We start from the raw sequence: 14,836 nt of genomic DNA, 5'->3' as shown, positions 1-14,836 counted from the left end.
ACTCTATCAACCATTCAATCACAGTAGAACTGTGCTATGTTAGAAAATAACTGGATACAGGACTACAAATAAAATATCCACAGAAAATGCTGGAAAAAGTCAGGAGGTCAGGCAGCATCTGTGGAGAAAAAAAAAGTTAACATTTTGTGTGTGTCCCCTTTGTCAAAAAGTTTTGATGAAAGGCCCACACCTGAAACGCATCTGTTCCCTCCACAGATGCTGTCTGGCCTGCTGAATGTTTCTAGTATTCTCTGTTTCTGTTTCAAGTTTCCAGCACGTGCAGTTTTTTTTCTTTATCTCGAAGCATTCAATCCACTCATAGCACGAGAACATTTGGCCGAACAGAGCTAGACAAAGTCACTTTTTGCCTTTGAACTGATCCGTGCCATTTCAATTGCCATTGCTTTGTATCATCACCATGCAGCTGTCCAATGAATCTCAAACGGTACTGTATGTTCAGCATGTCACCAGTTCAATTTTCTCATCCCCAAATTCAAAACTGATAGAATACTCTAATACATAGTGAAATTACTATAACGCCAGGTAGTACTAAAAGACTATGTCGTCACTAAAATTAATTCCAAAACAGAATCCTACCTGACGCTTGTAGGACTGAGAAAGGGAATGCTGCTGGACAAAACATAAGCAGGTTAAAAATGGTCAATGCTTTGTGCGACTGCAACGCCGCCTATATATAGCGACTTAATACAAAGTCACTTTGAATTAGCATTTGCAATGCAGAGCAGATGGGATTAATGTATGTTACACAAGTAGGGGCACTATGCTGATCAAACCCGTGGAGACCTTGCTCCAGAACTATTTGTTAAACTATTTTTCTCTCAACAGAACCCATCTATTTAATTTGAACCTCTACTTAACCAAATGTAACAATCACTCTCCCAATTCCATTAGCATTTTCAGAGTTCTTTTTAAAATTAAAATTAAAAATGACTGAACCAACTCTGCAATAAGAAAGAATGTGAAATGGGTAAAGTCACATTGCACCCTATATAAAATACTAGCTGGGGTGAGCCCGGCGTTGCCGAGGCTTTTTCGAGGGCATGTTGTTGTTGGAAGAGAGAGAGAGAGCGACTGGGGGGGTGGGGGGGCGGCAGAGAGAGACTGTGGGGGGGGGGGAATTATCCACTTCTAACTTTTTTTAAATGTTAAATAGAACAAAACAAAGATTGCCGCTCTCACAAAAGGCAAACCTGAAATAAAGATGAACAAATTAAAGTTGCTTAAAAATTTTAATTTTTTATGAAAATAGATAAAATGGACACTGCAAAAAATTTAAAATAGTTTTTCAGGGTCATAACTGTTGTGTATGTAATATGTGTGCTACTTTGAACCTATGGACAGGACTGCACTACTTGTTGGGCGTAGTGATACGCAGTACCACTCCTGGCCATAGGGGTATAAATAGTACTGTGGGTACTGATCTCCCCTCAGTTCCCGCCTGTGGGCATGAAGTAAAGACCTACGTATAGTCCCTACCTCCAACCAGTAAAGACCTGTTTTATTGTTACTGATTAAGTCTGAGTATTAATTACTTGAACAACTCACAGATTTAACACTGGCGACGAGTCTGATTCGGACCCTGCGGCAGTCACTCCACGGCAGCTTCGTCCACAGCCAGGACGTTGCAGAGAGGTTTCCACCCTCTCCACCCCACTGGAAGACATCCTGACCTCGGAGCCTCCATCGGCGACCGTCAGCTTCTTCTCCAGCTTGGTGGTGGGTAAGCCGTTGTCTGAGCCGGGCAGCGACGCGACAGGCAGTGGACTGCGTTGGCCGCACGAACGGGGCTGGGGGAGCTGGAGGAATAGGGCGCGAGAGCCGCTTCGAGCGGGAGACGTTTCAACAGAGCGATCGCATCTCCTGATAAGAGCCGAGAGCCGCTTCGCGATCCAGCGATTGCATCCGCTGATAAGGGCCGCACTCGGGCGATCGCGGCGAAGATAAGGGCCGCACTCGGGGGCTGAAGGGAGACGGCGTTGGGGGACGGGTGAAGACCGCCAAGCGCGGGAAAACCGCCATTTTGTGGGCGGAGGACGACGGCAAGAGCGGGAAGCCGCCATCTTGGATAGCAGTAAAAAAGAAAAATCTGAGAAATTGCAAATCTACAATGCCTAAACACGGGAATATTAGCACCTTTGATAGTGACCTCGAAGATTGGGCCATATATGTTGAAAGAGTAAAAAATTATTGGAAGGCCAATAAAATTCGTGACCAAGATAAAGCTCTAACATTATTAAATTTAATGGGTGCGAAGACATACGGGCAATTGAAACACCTGTTATCACCAGATGAACCGGCGGATAAGACGTTCGATGAGATTGTTACTGTCCTGAAAGATCATCTAAACCCCACGCCGCTGATGCTAGCGGAACGATTTAAATTTTACGACAGAAGGCAGCTACAGCATGAAAGCAATGCTGATTATTTGCTGGAATTGCGTAAATTAGCGAAATATTGCCAGTTTGGAACGGGACTGACAGAGGCACTTCGAGACAAATTTGTGTGTGGTTTATTTAAACAGGATACACAAAAGCGACTGCTCGAGGAGAATGAGCTGACGCTTGAGAAGGCGGTCACTATGGCAGCAGCACACGAAGCCGCAGCGAGAGGCACGGCAGTAATGCAGCTACGGTCACCGGAGCTCAGTGCACACAAATTGGGTGTGAGTTCTGGCAAATGTTATCGTTGTGGAAAGACAACGCATGATCAGAACCAGTGTTGGTTTAAAAACCAAGAATGTAGAACTTGTGGTAGGCTTGGACATATAGCTAGAGTATGCAGGTCAGGGAAGAAGACCAGCAACAAGAAGTCACCGCAAGGAAAATACGCAAAGGTACACAAGGTGACCGAACAGGAGTCCGATTCAGACGCTAGCAGTAATGAACTGGCTCGCTTAAGCTGTAATGAACTGGCTAGCTTAAGAGTACTCAACGCTGGTAAGGGTGCAGACCTCCAGACAATTTGGGTCACTCTTCAGATAGAAGGAGTCCAAGTAAAACTGGAATTGGACACTGGATCGGCATTGACGGTCATAAATAAGAAAGATTACGGAAAGTTATTCCAACATATTCCCCTACAGGATACGGGGATTATATTGAAAACATACACGGGGCAAAGAGTGTACCCCATCGGGAAAATAGAGGTTGCAGTGGTCCACAAGGGCGAAGACAGTCAAATAATGGACTTATATGTGATATCTGAAGGAGGTTCTCCACTACTAGGACGGGAGTGGATTAGGAAAATGAATATGGACTGGCATTTCCTACAAACAATAACGAGTGAGAACTCGGTGAAGATAGTCGGCCCAGACTCTGGAACGGATGATGGTAAGCCCAACTCAGGTGCAAAAGACAAAGTTTCAGCACAGAATTCCACTGAGCAACAACAACATAGTTTAACTGTGGATTCTGAGTCTGGCAAGTCTACTGATGTGCCCATTTCTGAGGGACACCGGGCTCGAACTCAACTCCATTTCAAACTACAACAGCAATTAGAACAAATGCTTCGCCGTTGTGAGCAAGAGTTGAATGCAACGAAAGAGTTCTTTGATATAGAGTTGGAGAATCTGGAAAGACAACAGAAGCAGCTGATGGAGAAAATGGAGCAGGAGCACACAAAACGTCTGATGTCAGAGGAGTTAACGGTCAGCCAACTCCTGCATATGCTGAAGGACAGGACTCTGAAATGGGAAAAACTTGAACACGAACTTCAATATTCAAACGAAAGGGGTTCGGAGCTCTCAAAGGTTATTGGAAGAGCTGAGGTGGCAACACAGACTGAGATGACTGCAACAGAGCAGCCCTTGGATGCCAAAAGTACGCTGACTCACGTCAACGTAGAACAACAGACCGCTGAAACAGCTGCTCCGGTAGAGGGATTGAATAGTCCGATCAATCAATCTCCAAAAGAAGTTGAAGTAGTAAAATCTCAAATGAGGTCATTAGTAAACGACTTGCTGAAAGCCCAGAAAAAGCTGGATGAAGAGGTACGCATGAAGAAGTCTCTTCAGGAAAGATGTCTGGACTTGGAACAAAAGCTGGCTAACGCCCAGCTGGGTATGGAGGAAATAGAAGACCCTCTCGCTGGCCTAGATCAGGACGACACCGAATATTACTATGTCCTGTCCTGCCCAACTTGTAACTTCGACTCCCACCATACAGAAATCATGGAGGAGCACCGAAAGTCTACGGAACATCGGGAGAAGGTGGCTCTACTACGGAAAAAGGAGGGAGAGAAGGAGGAACTGCGCATGCAGCTGGCAGCTGACAGTGGAGCCCAGAGAGTCTCCAAGAAGCAGAAAAGGAAAAGTCGAAACAGAAGATGACCCATCTGAACCATTATTACCTCTACCAGATCACACACGTGGTCCCTCCGAACGGAGCCAATTCAGTTCGGAAGTTCAAACTGTTAAATCCATGGAAGGACTATTGAATGAGTCACTCCAGCAACGTGAACCGACTCCACCACAGAGATTGAATCTGTGAACTGTTTTCCGCAGAGACTGAATCTGTGATCTGTTTTGACATGAAGTTATCTATGTATCTATGTTATTCTGTTATGTAAACCTGAAGTTATATATGTTATTACGTTATGTTAAATGGGGAGATGACTGTAAAGCTAGGAAGGGAGGAATGTTGTGTATGTAATATGTGTGCTACTTTGAACCTATGGACAGGACTGCACTACTTGTTGGGCGTAGTGATACGCAGTACCACTCCTGGCCATAGGGGTATAAATAGTACTGTGGGTACTGATCTCCCCTCAGTTCCCGCCTGTGGGCATGAAGTAAAGACCTACGTACAGTCCCTACCTCCAACCAGTAAAGACCTGTTTTATTGTTACTGATTAAGTCTGAGTATTAATTACTTGAACAACTCACAGATTTAACAATAACCTTTGCTTAGCAGTCAATACGCTGTTTGATTTTTTAGAGATTTCACTGATGCCGGCTCTGTTTGTGTGGGGGGGGGGGGGGGGGGAGGAAGCACAGTGCAGCTGGTGGAGGAGCAGTGAATGACAGATTGCAACATCGGGATTTCCGCAATAGGTTGCACATACGCCAAATCCTGAAATTGCAGTCAGTTTCAAAAGCAAAATGACGGCAAATGCTACCGCAAATTCTGGGCCAAAGTTTGCTTAATCACCGCCCCGCCGTCGAGCCCCGCCCCCCCGCTCTCCGAGCCCCGCCCCCCCCGCTCTCCGAGCCCCGCCCCCCCCGCCGCTCTCCGAGCCCCGCCGCTCTCCGAGCCCCGCCCCCGGCCCAGCCGGCTTGAATTCCGCCGATTGCGGCTCTGGTTGCCGGGGTAACCCTGCCGCCCCGCACTGCCGAGTGCCACGCTCTCCGAGCCTCGCCCCCCTCCCCCCCCACCCCGGCCGAGAGCCACGCTCCCCGAGCCCCGCCCCCCTGGCCGGAATTCCGCCGATTGCAGCTCTGGTTGCCGGGGTAACCCTGCCGCCCCACACTGCCGAGAGCCGCGCTCTCCGAGCCCCGCCCCCCCGGCCGAGAACCACGCTCTCCGAGCCCCGCCCCCCCCCCGGCCGCGTCTCACCTGCTCCTGCTGCGCACGCACCCTGACCCTCGTGGCTGAGGCCATTGCCCCGGGTAACGTGACGGGGGGGGGGGGGGGTGGTGGATGAGGAGCTTAGCAGAAGCCCTAGCTCGGGCCTGGCTGGGCAAGAAAGTCCCAGGCTTTCAGGCCTAACAAAAAAACGGGAAAAGGTAGGAAAAAGAATGTTCAGTTTAGAAAAAATATTTACAAATGAATGAAGTTTTTTTTAAAACAATTTAATAAATTCAATTTTATTTTGCTGGAAATGTTATTTGAAAAGAAAGACGCAGAAAGCAGGAAAAAGAATGGAAGCAAGATGGCGGCCACTCACCTCGGTTCAGAAGGATAAGGCCCGCCCACACACGCACCGATTGGTCGACCGGTCAGGTCACCGAAGCGTAGGATTGGTCAATCGTCGAGTCACTCGACACTCAACCGTAGGACAGCACGCGCCAGGAACCCGCCGTCCGATTGGTCGACCTCGACGTCACACGGTCGCTAATGAGATGCTAATGAGCGGAACGCTGAACGTTTTTCGGATACCGCAGGCGCGGTTTTTGTCCGGCCGAAAGGTAAATACGCCTATGACCGGTCCGGAATCGCAAGCTTTCTTTTGAGGCGACGTGCGCGTCGGTACGCTCTATAACTTTCAAACGTATAGAACACGGACAGACAGACATCGGGACACATCAACCTCAACTGCACTTTCCTGCCCAATCTCCATATCCCTTGATTCCCCTGGAGTCCAAAAATCTATCTATCTCAGCCTTGAATATACTCAAAGACTCAGCATTCACAGCCCTCTGGGGCAGAGAATTCCAAAGATTCACAACCCTCAGAGTGAAGAAATTCCTCCTCATCTCAGTCTTAAATGGCCTGCCCTTTATCCTGAGACTATGCCCCCTAGTTCTAGACACTCCAACCAGGGAAACAACCTCTCAGCATCTACCCTGTCAATCCCCTTCAGAATCTTGTATGTTTCAATGAGATCACCTCTCATTCTTCTAAACTCCAGAGAGTATAGGCCCATTCTACACAATCTCTCATCATAGGACAGTCCTCTCATCCCAGGAATCAATCTAGTGAACCTTTGTTGCACCGCCTCCAAGGCAAGTCTATCCTTCCTTAGATAAAGAGACCAAAACTGTGCACAGTACTCCAGGTGTAGTCTCACCAAGGCCCTGTACAATTGTAGCAAGACTTCCTGACTCTTATACTCCAACCCCCTTGCAATAAAGGTCAACATGCCATTTGCCTTCCTTATTGCTTGCTGTAATAAGTAAGAATGTGAAATGGGTAAAGTAACATTGCACCCTATATAAAATATAAGAACACAAGAAATAGGAGCAGGAGTAGGCCATACGGACCCTCGAGCCTGCTCCGCCATTCAATAAGATCATGGCTGATCATCGACCCCAACTCCACTTTCCTGCCAGATCATATTTATTTACATATAGATAACATTTCAGATTTCCTACAACAAAGATAAGCTCATACAGTGGGGCATGGCATTAGAACCAGTATGATACCATAACTTCCTATGCCTGGTGAAACACGACGGATCCGGAGTTAAAATCCAAGCGCTACATTTATTATTCTTTTACCGCCATACAGCCATTAAAAGGCTACTGTTTCTTTGGGCGGTTGAAGCAATCAGCAGCCTCATCAATAAATGTAAATTGGGGTCTTACAACACCATGGAAGAAGCAGGGAGCCTATACAATTCAAGTGTAAAACTTGTTTTACATAACCTTTACTGATCACAGGATACCATACAACTCCTGGTCCAAAGCCAAGATCCCAACAAGTCCATAGCAAACAAGTGGCTTTATTTCCAGTCAGATTTGCAAGTTGTTGAAATATAATATGGCATTAGACCCATGTGACACCTTCAATCATATGACTTATATTTACTTCCATCAGATGGCTTCTACATACATCACTGAAACAAATATTAGTGGTGCCTGATTACTCTTGCAATGCCACCCTAACAATTGGCAACAAACTTGAATTCCAACTAATAGATGGAGTGAATCCCTTTGATGCTAGCCTTGGACCCCAATGTTTCATGGAGTTCCTTCTGCAGACCAGCCCCTCCCCCTGAAGACTGGGGGATTAAGCTTAACAGACATGGTCTATCCATTTCTTTGAAGCTGGAGGACAACAATTTGTATTTATATAGTACCGTTCATTGTAGCAAACAGCCCAAGGTATTTTATAGGGGATAGGAAAGGTACAAGAGGTGATTGAGAGGAGTATTTTAAACATGAGGACATGAAGCCAATGTACAAAAGTGAGTCCAGGAGTGAAGGGCAATTTTTGAAGAACTTGTATTTTATGGAAGGTGACGGACGGGAGACTGGCATGGAAGACATCAGACAAATTAAGTGTAGAGGTGCCAAAACGTAGATAACTGTTTTAGCGGTTGTGGGGATGGGAGGGTAGAGGCAGGCAATGTTGTAGAGATGCAAGTAAGTGGTTTTGGTGATGGATAGAACTAATCAACAACTTGAGGTGCTCATGGTGTCGAGAGGAATGGTGGCGAGGTAGAGCTGAGTGTTATTAGCACATATGTGAAGCTGGCTCCATGGTTAAGTATGATGTCATGGAGAGACAACATGTAGATGAGGAAGAGGAGGGGCCAAGGATAGATCCTTGGGGAACTCTGCACAGGGTAGTGTGGATCAGAGAGAAAAGTCGTTGCTAGAGATGCACTGTTGTATTTGGGAAAATAGGAGCGGAATCACACAAGGTCAGCCACAGAGCTGGTCAACAGGGAAGAGGCAATGGTTGATTGTATAGAATGCCGTTGAAGGGCTAAGGAGACCAAGGAGGGTTAATGCACCATGGACACAGTCACTAAGGATAAGGTTCACAACTTTGAGTTTTGCGAGAGATAGAAATAGAGCTCACAACAATATTTGAGGGCCTTAAAAAGAGGAAGCGAGATTAGAAATGGGGCAGTTAGAGAGAACAGAGATGTTGAGAGTAAGCTTTTTGAGGAACGGGTTGATGACAGCTATTTTGAACGAGAGAGGGATGGTGCATGAGTAAAGACAGCCATTTAGAATGTTAGCATGTATTGAGGGGTAGTTAAGTGGTCAGACGTTGATGAGATTAAGGTAGCATGATGGGGTCTCATGAAAGAGACATATTTTCTTGACAGGGCAGAAGGTGAGATGGGAGAGGAATTGCAGAGTGACAGGGAATTAGAGATAGGGTGGGTGGGATACTGGGGAAAGGTCTGGAGTAGTGGAGGAGAGAAAGTAGCGGCAGTAGCAGCTGCCTGAGTAGTCTTAGAGATGAAGAATTTAATGAGCTATTTAGACTTGGTAATGGGGTTGAGATTGGAGGTGTTGGGTGAAATGGGTTCGAGGAGGTGATTTATCATGGAGAAAGGAGCCTTGAGAGGTCATTGCCCTTCAGAATTATTTGGCTGAGATACAGCAGTGCCCAACACAGCCAGATCGGGCAATCAATAACTAGACCAGTCATGCGCCAGATGGATTTGAGGTGAGTGGCCATTTTTCAACTGAGGAGTCCAGAATAAAATAGCCTTTTTGCCAGAGGGAAATCAGGATCTGAAACAACTGCCCTCTTTCATTTCATTTTTTTGGCACTCTCAGCCCTGATTGGTACAGGAGTCTCTTTGTGTTTTACATTAGCCAGTACCACAGATATTGGAGCAATGCTATCATGGGTGTAATTCCACACCTTGTTGAAAGTGGAACCAGTCAGTGCCAATTAGCACCATGAATGCTGACTGGTGCATAGTCAGCACCAACCAGCACTGGCCACATCCAGCACTGCACCCAGCCACCTGAACCAGCTCCAACAACCAACTCATTCCAATCAATGCCAAAAAGCGATGGCAATGGAATACTCCTTGAATCAAGATGCGCAGCCAGATCTCTCCGGTTCCGGGACTATTCTGTACACACTGCTCACTTCAGGGTAATGATGATCATCTTCAACGCCTTAGCCTAACTCCTGCAGTAGATGCAATCCTTGAGCATTGGGTTTTGATAAGTTTAAATGGAGAAACTATGACAAAGAAATCGCATATCCTCCCCTGGCAGCTTAGTGGGCACTGCCCAGTGTAGCAATAAATCAGTAAGGTTCCAAGTTCTATGTATTGAATTAGGTCGTCAACCAGGGCAGCAGCAAGGCAGCTACAGCTGACATGAGTTAGGGAGGGATTAAAAAAAAGTCAGCCAGGGTTCCTACTCCTGATTATTATATACAAGCTGCTGCTGGAAAGTGTGCATGTATGGACATCAGTGAAGAATCAAACAGCCTGCAATGCTCACTATTTAGGCTCACACTTGAAGAGTTACATGGTTGAGGTAACAAGGTGCTTTTGGCATCCATGAAGCCATGCTCTACCAAGAGTTGGCACCTTCAGGACAGGAGGGGAGAAAAAGCACCAATTCATACATACTGTGTTTACAATAGGTATTGATGGACTTCACTTGACCACTCAGTGGTGACACCCTCAAGCATTTAATGCAGTGCTTGAAATCCTGGGATTTTTGACCTTATGCAGTGGAAAGAGAAAAACAACTACCAACAAGTCAAACACAATGACTGAATAACACAATGAACATGGAAAGGGAAGGTGAGTAAGTCTACTACTGTACAAGGAAAATATCTAAAAAAATTATGGGAGAAAGTTGCTTTTTTAAAAAAAAATACAAGAGGGTATCACACAAAAAGCATATATGAAGTCACTGACATAATCTCTTGAAAAGCTATTGGATATATCCAATTAATTTTTCCAATACTAATTTGGACTTATTCCCATGTTATGTGGAAGATACTGAAATGAGAAATATGCACATTCCCATAAATTTTACAACATGGCTAAGGTAGATACTTGAATGATAGAACTGCAGAAAACACAACTAAGGTAAGCTAAATTAAGGGATGTCTCTTTATATAAAGCTATGCAAAAAGTTCCTAGTAGGCTCATGCAAAGACAAGTAAGCAACTCAACATCCAAAATGTTTTGCACCATAACTTACATTAATTTCTCAGTTACCACTTCCTTGGCATTATTGCATAATCTTTCGAGACAATTGGTTCAAAGTTACAAACACAGAATTATTTCTAACTTCAGTTTTGTGTTGTTTTTCAAAAACAGGTTTCATGTTAATGAAAATACATGCTCTTAACAATCCCAGCTTAGTTTAGTGCTTACGTTCCTGTGGAGTATAGCGGTGAATGAGGTATCTGGGACTAGAAGTGTATCTGCTGCAGACTCATTATAAGTTGTCAGACATAGGAGGTCAGAGAACTCCTTAGCACATTAAGAGTCTGTTTGTTAAAATGAACATGACCTGGTAAACTACACCTACGCACGCACGCACGCACACACACACACACACTTTGATATAGCAATTAACAGTTATGGGTCTGGTATTCCGTAACTGTATTTTATTCAGCAGCAGAAATTTCTTATAACTTGATGTCAGACCTGCTAGAGAGAAAACATGAAAATGACTGCACAACTGTAAAGTTTAAGACAAAACTAAACTATGGCAATACAACTCAAAGGCATTTGTTCATCCAAATTTTTAAGCAACCTTGCAGCATCTACCAAAACATTCCCCAATGTGTTAAAACACAACCCAGTAGGCATTACCTTTAATTCCTTAAATATTGAAAATCATCTTGCCCAATCGTGAATACTTCAGCAACCTTTGCATGCTTAGCACCAAATGTTTTATAAATGGATAAACTTACACAATTAAAAGTCTTACATACAGTGTGCGTCTGTAGAACACACCCCCCCAAAAAAAACAACTCCGAAGTGTCACGCATCCATTAAGCTAAAAATGATGGTTGGCTCAAATAACCACCATTACGTTAATAAAACTGAATGGCTTGCATTTGGTGCATGGAGTATTTGAGCCAATCAAAAACTAGCTCCATTCACTAGACAGGTAAGAAAAGCCACAAATCAAAACCAGCAAAAAAAATTAACCAAATTATTCAATTGTTTTTCAAAGCCATCATTCTTGAATCAGCAAGTTCCACAAAACTGGAAAATTCACTTAAATCCTTTTAACAGTACTTTGTTTCCTCACACACCAAGTATATTTGCACAAAAATGAAGTTTATACCATAATCAATACATTTAAAATTTACATACTTTTGGGGGAAAAAACACAAAGCCTACCCATAAAGATGTGTTAGAATACTTTAAAAAAAAAATCATGCATGGTGTTGTCGTGCGAGTGATGCTCTGTTCCAAAAGGTTTGATTATTCAAAAGATTCTGATGACAAAATGATATTTACCCTTTTGAAAATAATGATCTGAGGCTCTGATATGAATGCTCGGAGCTGAAATCTGTTTTTTGACCTCCATATTTCGACCTATAAGATTGAACTCCCAGTATGTACAGCGGATACTACCACAATTGCCCGGATTTTGCGGTCGGTATCACGGTGTACTCTCCGAGTACGACGCCATACCTCCTTTCAAATCCATCGCATGGATTACTGCATGCACTTGTATGAAATCCGGAAGTTGCAGTCTGTCAACGTGCACGTTGACAGGCCATCCGCACGGGCCCCGAAAAAGCAATTGCTGGTGCAGAGTTGGGCTATTTGCCCAGTGACTGGCCAGCAATTGTGCACAGAAATGTTACGGTTGATGCAAACAGTCACAGGGCCTGTTTGCATCAATGTAAGGGGATACCTCAGGCATGATTGAAACATTTTCATATTGGAAATTATATACATACACTATCAAATGGGTGTCTGCAAATATTGGCCTGGATTAGAGTTTTAATGATGTTGAAAATGATCAAAAAATTAAATTTTTAGTGAGGTTGGTGGAATGAAGCTAATTACAAGCTAAATTCCAATTCGGTAAACTGTAATTAGATCAGATTTTGGGATTCCATTACATCTCATTACGGGATTCCCTTCAGAAATGATTAAAATTGAATTCTGCTTTGTGATTAGAGAACCAGGCCCATGTGATCCCAGGTATGCTTCTGCACAGCCTGCGCCCCTGGGATCCATGGGTCATTACACTGCCCTCCGCCTCACAAATACAGACCGCAAGTTTCCGCAGCCTCGCCGCCATCAGGTTGGTGTGTAATTCTTTCACAGGTTGGAGGAGGTATGCCTCTGACTGCAATTTTTGGCCCAATATGATTAGGCAGAGTCAACATGGCTTTATGAAAGGGAAATTGAGTTTGAAAAACCTATTAGAGTTGTTTGAGGGTGCAACTAGCAGGGCAGAGAAGGGAGAACCAGTGGGTGTAGTACATTTGGATTTTCAGCAGGCATTCAATAAGATGCCACACAATAGGTTGTTACTCAAGATTAGGGCTCATGGGATTGGGGGTAATATATTAGCATGGATTGAGGATTTAACACATAGAAAACAGAGAGTAGGAATAAACGGATCATTTTCAGGATGGCAGGGTGTAACTAGTGGAGTGCCACAAGGATCAGTGCTTGGGCCTCAGCTAGTTACAAACTAGATCAATGACTTAGATGAGGGGACTGAGTGCAATATATCCAAGTTTGCTGACGATATAAAGCTATGTGGGAAAGTAAGCTATGAGGAGGACGTAAAGAGGCTGCAAAGGGATATAGACTGATTTCGTGATTGGGCAAAGGTGGCAGATGGAGTATAATGTGGGGAAGTGTGAAATTATCCACTTTGGTAGGAAGAATGGAAAAGTAGAATATCTTGTTTACCAGGTGAGAGAGGAGTAAATGTTGGGATTCAGAGGTTGGGTTTCCTTTTCTGTGATGTCTGGCAGGGCTGTCCTTGTGCTATATATAGTATCCAGGTCAGACTTCAGTGGATGGCACCACTCTGTAACTGCCTCCCTGATGAACCATAGATGGCAAAGGCAGATTTAGCAAAAGCAGAGCACCTGGAATTTGTTGTGGGACTAATTCCAACAAAGTTGTATAATTTTTGTGGGGCAAATGAGGTTAACACTCACGTGTAGTGCAGCCTTCAGAATAGGCAAAACTTATGCTCCTCTGGAATTGGGAGTTCAGCACTTACTGCGCTGAGGCTATCTGTCCGATTCCTCAGACCTCGCAAACTGCCACTGAGGAGTTGCTCCCCAACCAAAACATCTGAGAATCGGCCCTGTGTTTCAAATGGGTGTTCTCCATCCCAGGAAAATTGCCAGTTTTTACCCTAATTACATAAGAAACATAAGAAATAGGAGCAGGAGCAGGGCAATCGGCCCCTCGAGCCTGTTCCGCCATTCAATAAGATCATGGCTGATCTTCTACCTCAAGTCCACCTTCCTGCACTATCCCCATATCCCTTGATTCCCTTAAAATGTATCAATCTCAGTCTTGAATATACTCACCGACTTAGCATCCGCAGCCCTCTAGGGTAGAGAATTCCAAAGATTCACAACCCTTTGAATTAAGAAATTTCTCCTCATTTCAGTCCTAAATGGCCAACCCTTTATTCAGAGACTGTGACCCCTGGTTCGAGACTCCCCCAGCCAGAGGAAACATCCTCACTGCATCTACCCTGTCAAGCCCTGTAAGAATTTTATGTTTCAATGAGATGCAACAGATTAGAAAGGGGAAATAAAGTGCTCAAAGGATTGGGAGAGGCAGAGAGCACTAAAGTAAGAAATAGTAAGTTATTAGGTGGGGTCAAACAAAGAAAGAATACAGGATGGTATAAGATGGGTTTACAGTGTATGGATGTGAACGCATGAAGTGTAGTAAACAAAGTAAGTGAGCTGCAGGCACAAATAGCCACATGGGAATATGATGTTGTGGCAATAACCGAGACCTGGCTCAAAATAGGGCAGGATTGGGTATTAAACATTCCTGGTTATAAAGTGTTCAGGAAAGATAGGAGGTACTGTAGCAGTATTGGTCAAGGAGAATGTTACAGTGCTGGAGGAGGAGAATGTCCTGGAGGGGTCAAGGACAGAATTTATATGGCTAGTGTTATGAAATAGTAGTGGTGCCATTACATTACTAGGTGTATTCTATAGACCACCAAATAGTAGGAAATATATGGAGGAGCAAATTTGCAGAGAAATTACAGAGAGGTGCAAGAATTATTGAGTAGTGATAATTGGGGGACTTCAACTATCCTAATAAAGACTGAGATCGTAATAGTGTTAAGGGCTGGGAAGGGGAAGAATTTCTGAAGTGTGTTCAGGAGAACTTTCTTGATCAGTATGTTTCCGGCCCTACAAGGGAGGAGGCACTGCTGGATCAGGTAGGTCAAGCGGAGCAAGAGTCAGTTGGTGAA

The 14,836-nt window shown here is 44.5% G+C and overlaps 1 protein-coding gene across 6 annotated transcripts in view; it reads right to left on the bottom strand.

The window, feature by feature from the left end:
• agtpbp1 (ATP/GTP binding carboxypeptidase 1) overlaps positions 1-14,836 on the bottom strand; it is a 410,793-nt gene that overhangs the window by 298,784 nt on the left and 97,173 nt on the right. Inside the window, exon 4 of one of the 6 annotated variants that reach the window (XM_085985199.1) lies at positions 598-630. The exons of the other annotated variants lie outside the window; for them this stretch is intronic. Within the exon in view, the coding sequence (XP_085841325.1) occupies positions 598-630 (33 nt within the window). The remainder of the gene's footprint in view (positions 1-597; positions 631-14,836) is intronic. 6 annotated transcript variants of the gene reach the window in all.

The sequence above is a fragment of the Somniosus microcephalus genome, chromosome 1, assembly GCF_052327205.1.
Source record: "Somniosus microcephalus isolate GS21.2 chromosome 1, FLI_Smic_1.0, whole genome shotgun sequence".
Lineage (NCBI taxonomy): Eukaryota > Metazoa > Chordata > Chondrichthyes > Squaliformes > Somniosidae > Somniosus > Somniosus microcephalus.
The sequence above is the reverse complement of the archived record's forward strand: the minus strand, read 5'-3'. Positions and strand labels throughout refer to the sequence as shown.